The 21271-nt window shown below is 41.3% G+C and overlaps 1 protein-coding gene across 4 annotated transcripts in view; it reads right to left on the bottom strand.

The window, feature by feature from the left end:
• Nucleotides 1-648: 648 nt before the first annotated feature.
• Nucleotides 649-21271, bottom strand: part of dapk1 (death-associated protein kinase 1) — a 268605-nt gene continuing 247982 nt past the window's right edge. For all 4 annotated transcript variants that reach the window (XM_043713274.1, XM_043713282.1, XM_043713294.1 and 1 more), the window contains one exon: nt 649-2766. In XM_043713274.1, coding sequence (XP_043569209.1) covers nt 1528-2766 — 1239 coding nt within the window. In that variant the 3' untranslated portion in view covers nt 649-1527. The remainder of the gene's footprint in view (nt 2767-21271) is intronic.

Here is a 21271-nt window from a genome sequence, read left to right as displayed (position 1 = left end):
GAAAATGAATTTCCTCCAACTAAACAATGAGGAAACCAAAGCTTTTTTGTCCCTGCAATGATCTATTCTTTAGTCATTAAAAACATCTAATTCCCTAGCAATATTCCAAGATAAAATCAGACTGTTTGCAACCTTGAGGGAAGATATGCCCCAAGATAAGCTGCTGTTCATGTCATCAAGAGCGATCTGGATGGAAGGAGGAAAGACCAATTTTGCACAGTTGGCCTCAACAGGTGAAGAAGATTTTGCACTCGCAATTGGGCGACTTGAATCGGTTTTAGGTGCAAGCCTTGTATACTAATTTTTTTCACTTCTATATTATAATCAGGGCATGAACTCTGGCACAGAATAAGCAAATATGCTGCCCTCAGATGAATGCGTTGGCTCCCATGGTGTGCTTGGAAAGTAGGTGCGATGCCATTGAATTTCCACATTTATAGACTTCGCACACAACTCTTATGCAAAATTAATGGCTTTCAGAGCTTAATATTCACAAGTAAATTAAAAATACTTCCTGTTATAATACTACACCAAAAAGTGAGTAAGTGCGGAAGTGTATAGATAAGATTGTAAATTTAAGATCACATGCTCCCTGTTAACAACAATCAAGAAATGGAAAAAAAAAGTCCCACTATTACATTTCATTGGATATCACTGTTTTATTGTCAATGAACATGAAATTACTACATGACTTTGTTCCCTTTTAAACTGTGGATTAACCACATCAATATGAAGAGAAGTTGACCAAAATTGAAAAACCTGTACAAAAAGGAAGTACAAATGTTTTGAATGGTAATGATATGCATGCTTCTCAGAGAAGAGAAATGGGGAGGTAGAAGATTTCTATGTAAAGGCTTTTAACAAATATTGGTCTAGTTAAATCAGGAAACCCTTTCCTGAAAAAGGCACTCGCATTTGGTTGTTGACATTACACATCAAATTTAATATTGTCAATAGCAAACAAACATTCGCCTTTTCCCCCTCCACTATAGAAAATAAAAATAATATATGGGTGCGATGATGAAAAACCTGTTATAAAAATTCACATTCTTGTAGATAGCTTTTTCTGAACTTAACTTCCACAAATGACATCACAAAAAGATGAAAATCCTGACAAACTGGATAACTTGCACATGGCAGCTTTACAAAGTTTATCCGCATAACTGACAAAATTGTTTCAATTCTAAGATTGTAACTCTTTTTCTTAAAAAATTGTCTTTTCCAGAACACTTTCGAGTAGATAACCCATTGAAACCACAAATAACAGTACAAATGGAATCCACAAACCAATTTCTCAGATTCTGATTCTCTCACTTGTACCCCCACATCCTGCCCCAGTTGACCAAGGATTTGTGGGTTACAATGTGGAAGTAAAAATGTTAAGTGTACAACAGTATATTTCACTATTGTCAAAGAAAGCAAGCTACATTATTAACTAGAGCATTATCTGTACACAGTGAATGCATTTTATAAAGTCAGGCTTCAGCTAAAATTACAACTCTCACCAGCTTTGCAAAACTTGTGTTTTTATCTTGAAACTACTGAGCTGATTGAATTATAAGATGTTCCTCCATTGCAACTGCTTATATAGGTTTCATGCCCATTGGTATCGAAGTTAACTTTGAAAATGGCTGAGGCCTTTAAAAGAAAGTCTGCAGCATCACGACGTCCCAATCCTCTTAGTTTGGACATTAAAAGCCCTATAGAATTCTCTGGTGAAGCTGCCCACTCAGTCAACACAGCACCAGTTGGACTTGTAGAAAATCTCTCATCTTTTAAAGTTCCATTTTGAGCATTGAGTTTTGCAACAAGGTCAACAAGTCCTAAGTTTGTAGCCAAAAGGCACCAGTCTTTACCCATGGGATCAGAGGGATCCAGTAAGCGGCTAAGTTTTCGTCTTGCAAGAAGATTCAGTTCTGAGACAGGAATATCCATTCCTAGGTTTCCTTGGGAATAGATGTCGAGGCAACCAAAGCACAAAATGCTGCTGAAACTCTCCTTGTACCCACCTATGGTGTTGGTGAGTGAAGTCTCTTTCTGAGCTTGAGCTCTGAAGAAGTCTCTAGGCTGGTAAACCATAACAGGTTCACTGTGCTCCCTAAGCTGCTGAGGGCTCAAGTAATGCTTGACCGTTAGGAGTCCAGGCAAAGTAGTTGCCATTAGATTATCAATGACACTACAAATGGAATCGAGAAGCATAAAACATTTTATTTTTTCAGTTTCTGACCCTCTCACTTGTACTTCCACACCCTGTCCATGGTTGACCAGCAACACCAAGACTTCAGTTCCTTTGTTGGTTATTTTTGACCCATTAGTCCATAACCTTACATCTAGCTCTCCTTCAGAGTTCTGCTGATGTATCCATCTACAGAGATTCATCTGCACTTTGTGGAAAATACCACAAGGATATGGGGTATGATGTTCAACAGGCACAAAGCGGACCCCTCCATAAACCATCATTTCATCGTCTTCATCAGTCCAGGATCTATGCAGACCATCTACTTTAATTAAAGCTGGAATATCTACCATTGAGCCAGTCATTAAATCCCGAGCACAGATGTCCATTGCATCTAGAATTTGCAACAACTCTTCTACATCATTCTCTGATACCAGGCGCAGGATGTCATCTATTGTGTACCGGCCCCTGTAGTGGTGCAAAGCCTTTTGATTTTCATTGGACAAAAGTTTTCCCAATACATTGGTACATAACCACCGAGGATCCAGGAGCACCACATCTTGGATAGTTTCACTTTGTAAAATATTAATCTGAGAGAAAAAAATATTGAGGGGAGGTTATTAGTGTATATTAATCTTAGCTTCAGCAATAAAACACTCATTGTTGGAGCCTTACATTAATTTTAATTCAAATATCTTACTAAAAGTCAAAAACATATCCCAAACAGATCATTCTATTGGTGATATGCACAGTTTGAAATGTGTTAGATAGTGTGGCTTTATTTGAATAATAACATTGTGCATAACTATTAATTTTGCTTAGATAATGCCACCTGCAATTTAAGAGTGATTATTTGGATAAAAATAATTTTAGAATTCTGATGATCCAAAACATTTTATGAATGCAAGTATTTCTTTATGTTCTCTTTTCACTACTTCAGTTATAAATAGTTTAATTAGAACTCCCCACACCTTGAAAACTGAATTGTCCTTGTAAAAGACAGCATCTACCAATCACAAAGTCCCAAGTTATATTCCAGGTCCACACTGGTTGAATCACAACACTACAATTATTGTGAGCAATCCTGGGCTAGACAATGTTTGTCAAAATTCTTGCAAGATATGTAAGGAAACAAACTGGGCTGGTATGAGATTACCACCACACTGCAGCTCCATAACTCAATCAAGTACCAACTATTTTGCCCAAAGAAACTCATGCATATCCTATTAAAGGCAATGAAGGAACATATCTGTAATAATTCAGGAAGTCTGACAGGAAAGGAACATCATTTACTGTTGAACACAAAATAGAACACATGCAGGTTAGTCCCAATCCAGGACAGACAGTTCTGCGGATCCTTCCCTGGGTCTGCTTTCTTTTCCACTTATTAACCACCACAGAGTCACAGATGTACAGCATAGAAACAGACCCTTTGGTACAACTCAGCCATTCTGACCAGATGTCCCAACCCAATCTAGTCCCATTTGCCAGCAGTTGGCCCATATTCCTCCTATTCATATACCCATCGAGATGCCTAAATATTGTAATTGTACCAGCCTCTACCACTTCCTCAAAGCAATCTAAGGAAGGTGCTACCCAAGTACCACCAGAACATTACCTGCCCCACCAAGGGCCCCAACATCTTAGACCACTGCTACATCACTGTGAAAGATGCCTACCGCTCCACCCCCCATTTTGGGAACTGACCACAACGGAATATCTACCATTAAAAGTCATTAAAAGTGTTTCTGCTCCTGGCTTACAGGTAAAAGCTCAAGCAGGACACCCCCCCACTCGTGGATACAGATACAGTGCTGGATGGAAAAGGCAGTGGATCAACTCCAGTGCTCTCTGGAATCAGCTGATTGGGCCATGTTAAACCAGTCCGCAGGTACCTTGGACGTGTACGCCATCACCATCACAGACTCTATCAGCAAGTGTGTGGAGGACCGCATACCAAGGGAGTCAATCCAGGTGTTCCCCAACAGGAAACCCTGAATGAATCAGGACATACAGAACCTGCTAAAAACCAGGCGTGAGGCCTTCAGATCAGAAGACATCTTCAACCTCTCCCTGCAGCAGGCAACTGCCCCTGCCTTTTCAAGATGGCCAACGTCATCCCTGTGCCTAAGAAGGCTCATGCAGTATGTCTCAATGACTACCTCTCAGTGGCCCTAACTTTAGTGGTCATGAAGTGCTTTGAAAGGCTGATCATGGCATTAATCAACCCCAGCCTCCCCACTACTCTTGACCCACTCCAAATTTGCCTATCGGACCAACAGATCCACGTCAGATGCCATATCACTTGCCCTTCACTCCTCCCTAGAACATCTTGACACAAGAACAGTGACATAAGAATCCTACTCATTGACTATAGTTCAGCCTTCAACACTATTACCCCCTCGAGACTGATTACTAAACTGAGTGATCTCTGACTAAGCCCCACTCTCTGCAACTGGATCCTCAGTTTCCTGACCCACAGGCCACAATCAGTGAAGACTGGGGACAATATTTCATCCTCACTAACATTCAACACTGGAGCCCCCAGGGGTGTGTATTCAGCCCCCTACTGTACTCACTGTATACCCATGACTGCGTTGCCAAGTACCAGACTAATGCCATTTACAAGTTCACTGATGGCACCACCATAGTGGGACAAATCTCAGATGGCGACGAAACAGACTACAGAAGGGAGGTGGAAGACCTGGAAAAATGGTGCGCTGAAAACAACCTAGCTCTCAATACCAGCAAAACTGACAAACTCATTATTGAGTTTCAGCAAGATGTTACTCATATCCCCCTACGCAATAGCACAGCGGTGGAATGAGTGGAGAGTGTCAAGCTCTGGGAGAGGTCATCCACAACAAGCTTTCTTGGACTCTTCATGTGGATACACTGATTACAAAGGCTCAATAACGTCTCTTCTTCCTCAGGCAGCTGAGGAAATTTGGCATGATGGCAAATACCCTTGCCAACTTTTATAGATGTGCCATTGAGAGCATGCTGTCTGGATGTATCACTACCTGGTATGGCAACTGTACCTTTCAAGAGCAGAGACAGATAGAGAGTGGTGAACTCGGCCTGGACAATCACAAAAGCCAAACTCCCATCTATAGAATCCATCTATCAGGCCGCTGTAAAGGAAAGGCCGCCAGCATTCTCAAAGATCCATCCCACCCTGGTAATGTTTTTCCACAACCTCTACCATCGGGGAGAAGGTACAGAAGCCTGAACCAGCCGGTTTCGTAACAGTTTCTATCCCACTGTTGTTAGAATGCTGAATGGACTCAAACTCTTAACATTCGCTTGTACCTGTGTTTTTGTTTTTGCTGCTGTTTACCTATTATTTGCTTATCTATGCTACTTAACTCTGTGATCTGCCTGTATTGCTCACAAGACAAAGTTTTTCACTGTGCCTAGGTAGACGTGACAATAAATTCAATTCAATTCATTCCATACACACATCAACGTCTGCATGAAAACGTTGCCCTTTAGGTCTCTTAAATCTTTCCCTTCATACCCTCAACCTATGCCCTCTCCTTCTGAATTCCCCCACTCTCGGGAAAAGACCTTGTCTATTTACCCTATACATGCCCCTCATGATTTTATAAATCTCTAGAAGGTCACTCCTCAGCCTCTGATGTTCCAAGGAAAACAGCCCCAGCCTATTCAGCGTCTCCCTATAGCTCAAATCCTCCAACCCTGGCAACATCCTTGTAAATCTTTTCTAACCCTTGGAGACCAGAATTGTAAATAATATTCGAAAAATGGCTTAAGCAATGTCACAAAATGACTTCCCAACTCCTATACTCAATACTCTGATCAATAAAAGAAAGCGTACCAAATGCCTTCTTCACTATCCTATCGACCTGCGACTCTGCTTTCAGGGAACTATGAACCCGCACTGCAAGCTCTCTTTGTTCAGACACATTCCCTAGAACCTTACCATTAACTCCTGCTCTGATTTGCCTTTCCAAAATGCAGTACCTCACATTTATCTCAATTAGGTACCACTCCTCAGCCCACTGGCCCATCTGATCAAGATCCCGTTGTACTCTGAGGCAACCTTCTTTATTGTCCACTATACTTCCAATTTTGGTGCCATCTGCAAACTTACTAACTATATCTCCTACGTTCACCTCCAAATAACTTATTGTAAATGATGAAAAGCAGTGGACCCAGCACTGATCCTTGTGGGACACCACTGGTCACATGCTTCCAGTCTGAAAAGCAGCCCTCCACCACCACCCTCATTCTTCTACCTTTGAGCTAGTTCTGTATCCAAATAGCCAGCTCTCTCTGTATTCCGTGAGATCTAACCTTGCTAACCAGACTATCATGCAGAATCTTGTCAAAAGCCTTATCCAAGTATACATATATCATGTCCACCACTCTGTCCTCATGAATCCTCTTCATTATTTCTTCAAAATCCTCAATCAAGTTTGTGAGACATGATTTCCCACGCACAAAGCCATGTTGACTATCCCTAATCAGTCCTTGCCTTTCCAAATACATGTAAATCCTGTCCCTCAGGATTCTCTTCAACAACTTGCCCACCACCGATGTCAGGCTCACCAATCTATAGTTCCCTGGCTTGTCCTTATCACCTTTATTAGGTAGTGGCACCAACGTTAGCCAAATTCCAGTCTTCCGGCACCTCACCTGTGACTATCGATGATACAAATATTTTATCAAGGGGTTCAAGGGTACACCTGATCAGATCCTGGGGATTTATCCACCTTTGAATTAAATTGAATTGAATTGAATTTATTGTCACCTGTACCAAGGCACAGTGAAAAGCTTTTTCTTGCAAGCAATACAGGCAGATCACAGTTGAATAGCATAGATAAGTAAATAATAGGTAAACAGTGGCAAAAACAAAAACACAGGTACAGGCAAATGTTAGGAGTTTGTGATCCATTCAGTATTCTAATAGTAGAGTAGAAACAGTTGTGAAACTGGCTGGTGCGTGTGTTCAGGCTTTTGTACCTTCTCCCCAATGGTAGAGGTTGTAGAAAAACATTGTCAGGGTTGGATGGATCTTTGAGAATACTGGCAGCCTTTCCTTGACAGCGGGCCTGGTAGATGGATTCTATAGATGGGAGTTTGGCCTTTTTGATTGTCCAGGCAGAGTTCACCACAGCTGCCTGAGGAAGAGGAGATGTTGTTGGGCCTTTGTAATCAGTGTGCCCACATGAAGAGTCCAAGAAAGCTTGTTGTTGACGACCACTCCCAGGAGCTTGACACTCTCCACTCATTCCACCTCTGTGTTGTTAATGTGTAGAGGGGCATGAGTAACAACCCACCGAAAGTCAATAATGAGTTCCTTGGCTTTGCCACAATTGAGAGCTAGGTTGTTCTCAGTGCACCATTTTCCCAGGTCTTCCACCTCCCGTCTATAGTCTGTTTCGTCTCCATCTGAGATTCTACCGACTATGGTGGTGTCATCTCGCTGATGACACCACCTTTATGCATTTGAAGACATCCAGAGCCACCACCTCTGTAATATGGACATTTTTCAAGATGTCACTGTCTATTTCCCACCAGTGCTTAATTGCTTTATTTTCTAATCAAGCAGTTCAGGGCTGGTATGACACACCTCTAGAACAGGTGGGACTTGAACACAGGCCTTATGGTTCAGAGATAAGGACACTACCACTACATCAGAAGCGCCATCTTCAGGGTATGCTTTAAGTGCTATTATATACAACTAAATCATCATTTTTAACCAGGAACCACAATAAGTACATCACCCATATGACCAATGGCAAAGCAAACCATTAAGGGAGAGCAGGAAGGGATAGTCTACTTTCTTTTTGAAAAAGCGCTATCACACATGACTGCATGACACTCCCACCATCAAAATCATCATGACTCTTTTTTCACTTCCACCCTCCCCTTTTAACTACCACCAGTAATCAGCCATGTCGCCAATAAAGTATTTACAAGCAAAGCCCATTATGGGCAATGCAAACCATCAAAAGTGAGGGAGAAGTCGGAAAGTGGTAAGAGTGAGTCTGCTTCTTTTTTGCTCAATTTATTTTTACTTCTATTCAAACAAGAAACTTTCCATAACTAATGTTCAGCTTGTTAGACAACTCTGGCCACAATACCATCATCCTTAGCCATCCACAGGATATCATACAGGCAGTAATCTGATTCACCCATTCTACAGATACTCCACAGATACCATAGGTTTTATGCTTACCATTAAACATTCCTGTTACTCTGTCAGCTTCACTAGTGTTTACTTAAATAGAAGCATGGTCCTTTGCACCAATAATTCTGCTGCTTGCAGCGCATTTGCATGGAACATAAAATGTCAACAATTCCACCCTGAGTTCCAGCTGGGAAGACCATCACCGGTTAACAAGGGGAGTCATACTCTATGAATTCCACAGTAAGATTAGTTAGTTACTCCCCAAGGGCTTTGTAGGGATTATTAAAATATTCTAAGAAAAGTTGACATGCTTGGGGCATAGAAAGAAAAAGGCATGAGAAAGTGTAGCAAAAATTTAGTAACTGATTCTTCAAACAAATGATTAGTACCTAACTCATATGTAAGAAACATGATTTCTTTATGCTCAGAACAGAATACAGGAGTGACATGCAATGCACTCAATCCTAAAATCCTAGACTCACATTTAAATTGCCAGAACTCATTTCACAAGAACTAAGACCTTATAATGTACATGTTATGATTTGTGTATATTGGAGGTGAAAAAATCAACACCATCTGAGTACTCCAAGAGCTGCTGTATCCATTGACTACATTTGTTAATCTGGTTGGTAAGTAATGGTGAAACAAGGGATTGGACCTGGTGTGTACAAGCCCAACAAGGATAATAAGAAATTTAGAGAATGGCCTCATTGGATGTTCAATACAAATGCTGAGTGCTGCAGTTGCTGTTTGCAGTCGTGTTGGGTTCTTTAACGTCAGCTTGACAATCAGATATAGTTTAGAGTCAGTCGTTTACAGCAGAGAAAAAAGTCCTCTGACCCATGTCGGAGAAAATTACTACAGATGCTAGAATCTGTACTGAAAACAACAAATGCTGGAATTCACAGCGGCTCAGGCAGCATCCATGCAGAGAGAGCAAGCTAACCTTTCAGGTCTAGATCCTCTGATCCATGTGGTCTGCGCCAGTCAAAACAACCACTTAACTATTCTAATCCCATTTTCAAGCACTGGGCCTTTCTAAATTTTTTTTAGAAGTTACAATGGTTTCTGTGTCTACCACTGTTACAGGCAGGGAGTTCCAGATTTCCACCATCCTCTGGGTGGAAATGTTTTCCTTGCATCCCTTTTAAACATCCTGCCCCTTACTTTAAATCTATGCCCTTTGGTCATTGATCTCTCCATCATAATTCACTGATCCCTCCACCATACAAATAATTTGTAATTTGATTCAATGGGCCAGATCTTGATTTTGCATGCTAATGTAAAAGGAGTGATTGGTCAGCAGCCCATTTTCTATCTTCCCGACTTTTATTAAAGTGACAGAATTTGATGAAGGGGACAGAAAAAAAAATGTTGTCTTGTGCATTAACACCAGGTGACGATAAATAAATAAACTTCTTGGTCCCAGAAAAAAGTATGTACCCTCACAATTTGCTTTTATTTGCAATGTTGTCTTCAGTTATGATGTTTTCTCCTAAAACGTCGGGGTGTGTGTTGTAAGGTTCGGTCAGCAAACATTTTTATCTGATGCTTGTGTTGTTTTCAGTTGTAAAATGTGCCCGGATGTAATCCTCCAAAAAAATGCAACAAGTTCCAACTTTATTGGACATACTCTGGTACCTTGGTCAGAGCACTACTCAGTATACCTGTTCACAGAAGACACAAATCGATAATTTAATTTGATGGGTACAACTCCACATCAAATGTGGGATAAGATGACAGATCTCCATGAACTACTACAACTGGTACAGGGATTGACATCACTCCAATGGCTTTATCTTGCACTTACAGCATTGAGCTGGCCGACCCCCACATTTGGAGCCTAGCACCATAACAATGTGATGATCCTCAGTCAGTAGCAAGCTGTTGTTTGAGTAGCTTGCACCTGAAAATGCAGAACAGCTGCATATCTTGAAAGAGAAATTTTATGCCTGTGGTTTGAGTTTTGGGTCAAGCTTGCAAACCACACATTTCAATGTAATTTTGTTCCATTCGCAACAGGAAGAGAAATATATACCAAGGACTTCTGTACAAGACTGTACCAACACTGCAAAAAGTGGGAGTTGTTTTTGCAATAGATTATTAGATCATAAACACAAATCAACAAATGTACAGCTGAACTTGGTTAAAGACAGTGGAGTTATTGAGGAGAGATTCAGATGATAAGCTACACAAATGAAATCCTGGTGGTTTGAAACAAATCATGTGAAATTTTAAAACTTGCTTTACTTTTCTGAAAGGCTTTCTTTAGGCTCACAGGTGTTAATTAATCAAGGCAGGATATTCAACACAAAAGTTTAAAAAATTGCTGACTGAAAGATTTCACTTAAGTTTAAATGGCCACCTGAAACAAACTAAAAACTAGAACTGAATTTAGCAACTTCATAATAAATAAATAGAAATGATTCCAGTTTAAACAAGGGATGGGCTTTTATATAATCATTTTGCTTGTCCATTAACAGAACAATTTTGAAGTATATTCTGAAATAACATAGGAAAATTGGACAGCCCAGTGGCTTGGTGGTTAGTACTGCTGCCTCACCGTGCCAGGGACCCAGGATCAATTCCACCCTCAGGGGACTGTGTGTGTGGAGTTTACACTATTCTCCCTGGAGTCAGTGCGGGTTTCCTCTGAGTGCGCTGGTTTCTTCCCATAGTCCAAGTTAGTGCAGGTTGGGTTGTCATGCTAAACTGACCATAGTGTCCAGGGGTTGCAGGTTAGGTGGATTAGCCATGGGGAATGCAGGGTTACAGGGATAGGGTAGGGATTGCGTCTGCGAAGGTTGCTCTTCAGAGGGTCGGTGTGGACTCCATAGGCTGAATGAGTCACAAAGTATGGCGCTGGAAAAACACAGCAGGTCAGGCAGCATCCGAGGAGGAGGAGAGTCGATGTTTTCGGTATAAACGTTGATGAAGGACTTATTCCTGAAATTTTGACTTTGACTCTCCAGCATCTACAGTTCTCACTTTCTCCATAGGCTGAATGGCCTGCTTCCATACTGTAGGAATTCTATGATTGGCAGCTGCATCCATAGAATCGTACAATTTATAAACCTGTAGATGTCACCCACAGATAGTACAAAGCCAACAGTAACAACAACATATTAACTTAAAAATTAAATCAACACTTTTGAAAATTCACATCCAGTTGAGATGGTAGATATGACCTATGATATAAAGTCTCATCTGAAAGTTGGTAAGTCTGATAGCAGAGCCCCACCTCAGTACTAGACTGAAGTGAAAATTTAGATTGTGTGTTTAAGTCTTTAGTACAGCTTGAACACATGATTTTGGTTCAATGGCAGAATTCTCAAATTTGGAGTTAACTGTTTGACGAAGAATGGTATTAACTCAATGATTTGACAGAGTCCTGTTTTCTCATAATTTTACTTAAAAAAAGAGGAAATCTGCAGAAGAATTCATACTAATACACTTAGCTTTCCTTCTGTCTTTATCTACAGTTTTTATTTTAAATTGCGAATTGCTTAAACTAAACCATTACAATGATCTTCTCTGCTCCCCTCATAGCATTGACTGATGTTATCTTAGTGCATAGCTACCATCTAGTAGATTGCCCAAATAACCATATACATGAATGACTACAGAACTACCTTCACTAATTTGATGATGGACTGGGGTGGACAAAGTTAAAAATCACTCCATACCAGGTCATAGAACAGGCTTATTTGAAAGTACAGGCTTTTGGAGCGCTGAATCAGGTAGATGAAGGAGCAGCACTCTGAGAGCTTGTATTTCCTAATAAACCTGTTGGATTATAACCTGGTGTGGAGTGATTTTTAACTTCACAAACTCAGTCTGTCATATCAGGTTCAAGGTTATAAAGGGAAGGGTTAAACAGATTACTTTAGACATTATGCCACTGTGCAATAGAATATCATGGGTCTTAAGGTACTGAATTACTGGATCAATTATGGGAACTCAGCAAAATCCAATCTTTCAATACTATACTTGTTGTCTTTGAGTAAACTGGACTCCAGAGATTTTGCTTATCAACTGTCCAAAAAGGGAGTGTGGTTAGTTAGCCATTCAGTGACAGGCAAATGTGGGTTTTAGCCTCAAGGAAAACTGGAATTTCCTGTTGTCAAGAGGAGCAGTGCAATTAACTTGTGGATGTTTTACCTGGACCCCAGCATAAAATCAAGTCCCATTAATAATACTGCTTCTACCCAATGGGAAATGTAGAACTTCAGCACCAAATACATGCCTTTTACTACCCGTCACAGGACAGGTTCATGTACTTTATGTCTAACTCATATTTTAGAGATCTTGCGCTCATCCTGAGGCTTTCCATTAGAGATTTAAGTCTTCTTCATGATGCAGAATAACTAATGACATTCCAATCATCTTGGTATCGTCTATGCTGGCCACAATTCACATCAAAACTTGGTCTGCGGTTTCATATCTTACACGCCTAGTTGCTACAAGACTTGGAGAACTGTTTTGACACATCTCCAAAGTGCAAGTTTTCCATGTTTTAGAATTTTATCATGATTGACGAGATGAGGAAGACTAAACTGCTTTTTGTTCTTCCCTATTGTGAAGAAAACACCACCATCCATTTAACCAGAGTTTCAAGTACCCTCTTGCAAGTTAATTGGGACAAATTGACTTGTATTTTATAAGTACTGAAAACAAAAAAATACTGGAAATCACAACACATCAAGCAACATCCAAGGAGAGAGAGCAAAGCTAATGTTTTGAGTCTAGGTGACTCTTCATCGGAGCAAAGCGATTTTTTTTGTTTTCAGTACAGATTCCAGGTTCTGCAGCAATTTGATTCTACAATGTGTCTAATTAGTACTGGCTTTCCCTCTAGAGTCATGAGTAACAATAATAATGAACTTTGTTACGCTCATATCCTACTAGTTAATCCACTGTTAGTGACCGTACCAACACATCATCTGTAAAAGGAAGTGCTGCAATAACTCCAGAAACAGAACTGGACAGTACAATACTGGTCTCTTCTGGTGCCATCTAACACAATGTCAATGAAGACATTAAATATCAAGGGTGGCAGTGGATAAGCTTGCTTCACTTTCTGTGGAAATATAGCTAAATGATTATCCAAACATTCTTTCAGGGTTTTGAGCTTGTCAATAAATTTTGAATCAAATCTAAGCCCTGTCCTTCATTCCTACAGCATATAATGACTTATCAGGTGAAATTACACTAATTTTAAAGGCTTAGGAAAACTGGTGAGAGTCCTGCAAGTGGCTTTCCTCAATCATATTATTTCATATTTAGGTATGAAATGTTTCCATGGATGCCCCACAAAGACAAAACCTGTTTAATTTCTCCTCCAGTAGATCACACTAATATATGTATTAAACAATAATAGGTGAGAAAAGACAATTCACTAGTTGTGACAAGTGAAGAGGGCATTCAGCAATGTTCTCTCTAAGCTGCATGCTGCAAGGGTCTGCACACTGCTATCATTATGGCTGATGCTGTCCACAGCATGGACTTCCAGAGATCTGTGCAAGAAATAAAAAGCAAGAATATTGCCACTCTATTGTCTATTGCAAGCCAGGCAGCATCAGGAGGTGGAGAGGTCGACTTTTCAACATGTAACCCTTCTTCAGGACTCTGGGTGGGTGAAGGGAGAGGTCAAGAGCTGCGATGCTCGGTGAACCGTTCCCTAATATCAACTTCCCCACCTCTTGATGCTGCCTGGCTTGGTGCCTATCTACTTTGGATTCCAGCATCAGCAGGGTTTTTTTGGAATCTAACGCTGTTGTCTATAGTAGTCCATAATTCTGCCACACTCTGCATATTTAACGTCAAACTGCATTAGGACATTTATGCAGTTCTAACTGATCTTCGGTCTCATGAACATGAAGGTGTTTCTGTCTGGTTGATGCTCTGTAAGAGCAAAAATGGAAAGAAAAAAGGTCAAGAGCTTCCATCCCAACAACAGACCTCAGATCAAACCACACCTAAACAAGCTGAATTCAAAAGATAAAATAAGTGACATCCTTTGACAAGAAGCCAACACTCAACCAAGTGTGGCATCAAGGAGCCCAAGAACACCTCGAATCAATGGGTATCGGGGGGCAAACGCTCCACTGACTGGAGTAATTATTGGCACATAAGACAACAGTAGTGGTTGTTAGAGGCCAGGACATCTCTGCAGGAGTTCCTCAGGGTAGTATCCTCGGCCCAACCTCTTCAATTGCTTCATCAATGACTTTCCCGGGGTCATTAGGTCAGAAGTGGGGATGTTCATTAATGATTGCACGATGTTCAGCATCATTTATGACTCCTCAGTTACTGAAGCAATCCATGTTCAAATGCAACAACATCTAAGCTTTGACTGACATTTGGTAAACAACATTTGTGCCACACAAATGCCACGCAATGACCATCTCCGATAACAGATGATGTAACCACTGTCTCTTGAGGTTCAATGGTGTTACCATCACTGGTGTTATATCAACTCCCAACTATCAACATCCTTGGGGTTAGCACTGACCAGAAGCACAGTGGCTATAACAGCAAGTCAGAGGCTAGGAATATTGCAGCAAATAACTCACCTCCTGACTCCCCAAAGCCTGTCCACCATCTACAAAGCACAAGTCAGGACTGTGATGGAGTATTCTTCATTTCCTGGGATGGGTGCAGCTCCACTAACACTCAAGAAGTTTGACACCATACAGGACAAAGCAGCCCATTTGACTGGTGTCAAATCCACAAGTATCCAGAACATCCACCACCTCAGACAGCTCAGTAGCAGCAGCATGTACTACCCCCAAGATGCACTGCAGAAATTCACCAAAGCTCCTTAGGCAGCACCTTCTAAACCCACAACCACTTCCATCTAGAAGGACTAGAGCAGTAGATACATGGGAACACCACCATGTTCAGATTTCCCTCCAAGCCTCTCTTCATTCTGACTTGAAAATACATTGCCATTTCTTCATTGTTGCTGGGTTAAAATCCTGGAATCCCCCTTAATGGCATTGTGGGTCAGTCTACAGAAAATGGACTGCAGGAGCTCAAGACGCAGTTCATCACCACCTACCCCCAGGCAACTAGGGAAAGACAATAAAGGCCAGCCAGCAATACCAATGTCCCATGAGTGAATTAAAAATAAACCTGCTCTGAAAACTCTGCTCATGTTTCGACAGGTGTCTGAAAACTACCACAGCAGCTGAAGCAATCCACAACATTCTAAACAAAACCCAGGTTATTCTTAAAAAAATTAAATTCACCCAACCTCCCAATATTAGGATATCATTTAAAGATTCAGGATCGAGATCCACACCTTTACCAAAAACTAACTCTTCCTTTGCCACACCCTGTGTACCAAGTTGAAGTAAATTCCATCCATTAATTTTTTGGACGTACTGTTTACAATCAAACAGGTTAACTGGGTGAGAACATTTCCTTAACCCATCTTCAACTGCAGAGGTAAAATCTGTATCACTGTGTAAAAGCTCAGATGATTTCTATTCGTTATCGATTTTTATATTCCACGCTAATCTTGTTCTGTGATCAGTGTCACTGTTTAAATTAGATTACAATACAGTGTGGAAACAGGCCCTTCGGCCCAACAAGTCCACACCGACCGCAACCCACCCATTCCCCTACATTTACCCCTTTACCTAACACTACAGGCAATTTAGCATGGCCAATTCACCTGACCTGTACATCTTTGGACTGTGGGAGGAAACCGGAGCACCCGAAGGAAACCCACGCAGACACGGGGAGAATGTGAAAACTCCACACAGTCAGTCGCCCGAGTCGGGAATTGAACCCGGGTCTCTGGTGCTGTGAGGCAGCAGTGCTAACCACTGTGCCACCGTGCCGCCCAAAATTGCAAAATACAAAAGAAACAAGTTTAATGAAATACCAAGTTAGACAATTTTTAAATTATGAGACAAAAAGAAACCCAAGGGCTCAGCAGGTTAATTAGGAGAGGAAGAAAAAGATAGTAAGCGCTCTTCATTGGAAATCAAAAGTTATTCCTAATTCAAAATAACCAACTTCTACTGCTCTTTTGTTATATAATAATGAAATGTCAGTATGTCAGAAATAAGTGCAGCCTTACCAGAAGGCCATTTAACATGGGATAGTAATCATTACTGTTTCTACTCATTTTCCCTTCAATAGCCCAATCCATTTCTGAAAACTCTGTTGTCTTTCCTCCTTAACTAACTCAAAAAACATCAATAGAGTCCTACATTTGTCTTATTCTTGGTACGTGTTCATTTCTGTCTCAGTACACTTTTGTAAAGTGCGTTGGGATATTTTTCTATTTTAAAAATGCAGTATAGACAGACATTGTTGATCTGTTATAAATAAGAGTAAGTGATCAATACCTTCCAGTATTTCAGATTAATCAAATTAAAATTTTGATTTACATTTTGGGCACACTTAGTGTTAACACCATTGTTAGGAGGCACAGCAACACAGAAACATTGAAAACAAGAGGAGTATTTGGCCTATTAAGCCTGCTCTGCTGTTCAATATGACCACGTCCAACTCAAAACCCTGTTCTCACTTTCACAACATAATCTTTGAACCCTTTAGTCCTAAGAACTATGTCTACGTCCTTGAAAACATTCAATGCTTTCATCTGAACCACTTTGTGGTTGAGAATTCCATAAGCTCACCACTCTGTGGGTAAAGGAATTTCTCTTCATCCCAGTCCTAAATGGCCTACTTAGACTGTGACCCTTGATTCTGTACTGCTCAGTCATTGGGATCATCCCTCCTGCGATTCTAACTGAGCACGTTCATGAACACAATCTCATAAGGGAGCCACCTGCCAATCTCCTGCAGTCCAGCTCTGAGGCATTCAAGTCAGGTGACCCTGGTCTGCATAGGAAATCTAGATTAGACTCTCACAAAGCCGTCAATGACGCCAAGAGATAAAACCAAATAATCTAGAATTCCAGACTGTTCACACAAACACATATTGACTACGGCAAAGCTTACATGATATAACAGGCTACAAAGTAAAGTTGAGTAGAATTGCTGACAACAATACATCCCTCCCCAATGAACTCAATGCTTTTTTGCTCATTTTGAACAGACGGGCAGTGAAATGACATCACCAGCCCAGACAGCCTTGGGTACGCATGTACTCTCAGTCACCATCGCAGATGTCATATCAGCCTTTTTGAGGATGAATCCACAGAAAGTGACTGTCCAGATGGAGTTCCCAGCTGTGCACTCAGAACCTGCGCGGAACAGTTTGTGGGAGTATTTGCAGAGTATTCTCATTACTGTGAAGCAAAACTTCCATCTGCTTCAAGACGACCACCATCATCCTGGTGCCAAATAAAAATCAGGCAACATGCCTTAATGACGATTACCTTGTGGCGGTGACATCATCATCATGAAATGCTTTGACAGGTTTGTAACAGTACACACCAATTCCAGCCTCCCAGGTTGCCTTGATTGTTACACTTAGCCAACCATTACAATAGCCCATTGCAGACACTAACTCCCTGGCACATCTGGATACCGATACCTATGTCAGCCTCCTATTTAATGACTTTAGCTCCACCTTCAACAGCATAACTCCAACAAAACTCATCTCCGAACTCCAAGACCTAGGACTCTGCTCGCTCCTCTGCAACTGGATTCTCGACTTTCTGACCTGCAGACTGCAAGCAGTAAGGTTAGGCAACATGAAAGGTTCTGACCTGAAACGTTGAGTCCCCTCCTCCTCTGATACCGCTTGATCTGCTGTGCTTTTTCCAGCTCCACTCTTTATCAAAGTCCCTCTCCTCCACAATAATCCTCAACATCAGTGCCTTATAAGGCTGCGTAGTCAGCCCCTCACCGTACTCCTTATACATGCATGATTACATGACCAAATTCAGATCCAGCTGCATTTCCAAATTTGCTGATTTCACCATTGTAGGGGGTTGGATCTCAAACAATGACGAGACAGAGTACAGGAAGGAGACAGACAGCTTACTGACATGGTACAAAGGCAAAAAGCTTTCCCTCAATGTCAGCACAATGAAGCAGCTAGTCATCCATTTCAGGAAGCGGAGTGGAAGACACACCCCTGTCTGTATCAGTGGTGCTGAGGTGGTTGACAGCTTCAAGTTCCTTCACCAACTAAACTATCGTGGTCCATTCACGTCGTGCTAGAGTCAAGAAAGCACACCAACACTTCTACTTCCTCAGAAGGGGAAGGAAATTCAGCATGTCCACAATGACTCTTACAGATTTTCATAGATGTGCACAGAAAACATCCTACCTAAATGTATCACAGTTTGGTATGGCAACTGCTCTGCCCAAGATCGCAAGAAATAACAGTTGTGAATGCAGCCCAGTCCAGCGTCGAAAACAGTCCTCCTTCCATTGACACCATCTCCACTGCATGCTGCCTTGGGAAAGCAGCCAACAATAATCAAATTATTCCCCCTCTCCCCCCACCCATCCTGGTTATACTCTCTTTCACCCTCTTGTGTCAGGCAGATGCTACAAAAGTTTGAAAATAAATACCAAGAGATTTAAGAACAACTTCTTTCCCACCGCTATCAGATTTATGAACAGACCTCTCATATTAGAGTTGATCTTTCTGTGTAGCTTCTCTGTAACTGTAACAGAGTATTTTGCAATCTGTTCTATTACCCTGATGTACTTATAAAAGGTATGATTTGTCTGGTTAGCATGCAATACAATACTTTTCACTGTCTCTCAGTACACGCGACAATAATAAATCAAATCATATCCCTGCACACCATTTCTATGCAAATAATCATCCAATTTGACACAAAGCTGATCCTTTTACAAGGTCATGTGTCCTTGGTTTTTTTTCAGGGAGGTTCTAAATGACCCAAGGTTCCATCATGCCTGAAGGCTGAATGGTTCATTGGGCCCCTTTTGTTTATACCGAACAGATAATGCTTCAGGCAGAAAGCTTTCAAGTTTTAAAAACTGGTATAATCAAGTGGCTATGGCCAGCTCTCCAGCTGCACAGGTCAGTTCAGGTCGGGGGTGTAGTTGAGTCAGGGTCACAATTGAAACTGGATGCTCCCCCTCCTTCTGCCTTTGTAACTAGTAAGCTTTTTATGTCATTTTTACTCTTTGTGTTGAGGGATTTGTTTATTGGGATTGTTGCCAGTATTTTGGAACAGAATCTGCAAGTTGGGACTCCTGTCGGGTTCACAGAACATAGAACATTGCAGCCCTTCGGCCCCCGATGTTACAATATTCCATTCTCGTTCATATGTTTATCCAATGACCATTTAAATGCCCTTAAAGTTGGCAAGTCTACTCATCTTGCAGGCAGTGCATTCCACGCCCCTACTACGCTGAGTAAAGAAACTACCTCTGACATCTGTCCAATATCTCAATTTAAAGCTATGCTCCCGCGTGCTAGCCATCACCATCTGAGGAAAAAGACTCTCACTGTCTACTCTATCTAACAATCTGATTATTTTATATGTCTCTATTAAGTCACCTCCTCCTCTTCTCTCTAACGAAAACAACCTCAAGTCTCTCAGCATTTCCTCATAAGGCCCTCCCCTCCATACCAGACAACATCCTATTAAATCTCCTTTGAACCCTTTCCAAAGCTTCCACATGCTTCCTATAACGCGGTGACCAGAACTGTACACAATGCTCCTAAAAGTGCAGCCACACTACAGTTTTGTACAGCTGCAACATGACCCATGGCTCCAAAACTCAATCCCTCTACTAATAAAAGCTAACACACTGTAGGCCTTCTTAACAACCCTATCAATCTGGGTGGAGATTTTCAAGGATTTGTGTATATGGATATCGAGATCTCTCTGCTCATCCACACTACCAACAATCTTACCATTAGCCCAGTATTCTTTATTCCTGTTGCTCCTTCCAAACTGAATCACCTCACACTTTCCCACATTAAACTCCATTGCCACCTCTCAGCCCAGCTCTGCAGTTTATCTGTATCTCTCTGTAACCTGCAACATCCTTCAGGATGCACTATCCACAACTCCACTGACCTTAGTGTCATCCGCAAATTTACTAACCCATCCTTCTACGCCCTCATCTAGGTCATTTATAAAAATGACAAACAACAGTGGTCCCAAAACAGATCCTTCTGGTACACGACTAGTAACTGAACTCCAGGATGAATATTTTGCATAAACCACCACCTTTTTCAGCTAGCCAATTTCTGATCCAAACCACGAAATCACTGCCAATCCTATGCCTCTGTATTTTGTGTAATAGCCTACCATGAGGAACCTTATCCAGCATCTGCAGACCTCACTTTCTCCTCGAACCTTATCAAACACCTTACTGAAACCCAGCAAACCATCAGACAGTCAGTCGCACCAACATTAAGCAGGAAAAAGGGACTTCTTCCGGAGGCTCCATGAAGATGTTACCTAGTATGGTGATGAAACATCTGAAAACAAACCTTCCAGTTCAGCAAGCAAACCTACGTCTAGCCTTACTGAAATCCATATGCATCACATCAACTGCTTTACCCTCATCCACCTGTTTAGTCATCATCTCAAAGAACTCAATAAGGTTTGTGAAGAATGACCTACCCTTCATAAAAATGTGTTGATTATCCCTAATGGACTTATTCCTCTCTACATGATTATAAATCCTCTCTCTTATAACCTTTTCCAACACTTTATCCACACCGGAAGTAAGTCTCAACTCATCTATAATTACCAGGGTTATCTCCACTCTCCTTCTTGAACAAGGGGTCAACATTTGCTATCCTCCACTCTTCTAGCACTATTCCTATAGACAATGATGCCGTAAAGATCAAAGCCAAAGGTTCTGCCATCTCCTCACTGGCTTTCCAGAGAATCCTAGGATAAACCCCATCCGGCCCAGAGAACTTATCTATTTTCATACTTTCCAGAATTGCTAACACCTCCTCCTTGTGAACCTCAATCCAGTCTCATCTAGTAGCCTGTGTCTCA

This window comes from Chiloscyllium plagiosum, chromosome 2 (assembly GCF_004010195.1).
Source record: "Chiloscyllium plagiosum isolate BGI_BamShark_2017 chromosome 2, ASM401019v2, whole genome shotgun sequence".
NCBI lineage: Eukaryota > Metazoa > Chordata > Chondrichthyes > Orectolobiformes > Hemiscylliidae > Chiloscyllium > Chiloscyllium plagiosum.
Note: the sequence above shows the minus strand (reverse complement) of the source record. Positions and strands in the feature narration are given on the sequence as shown.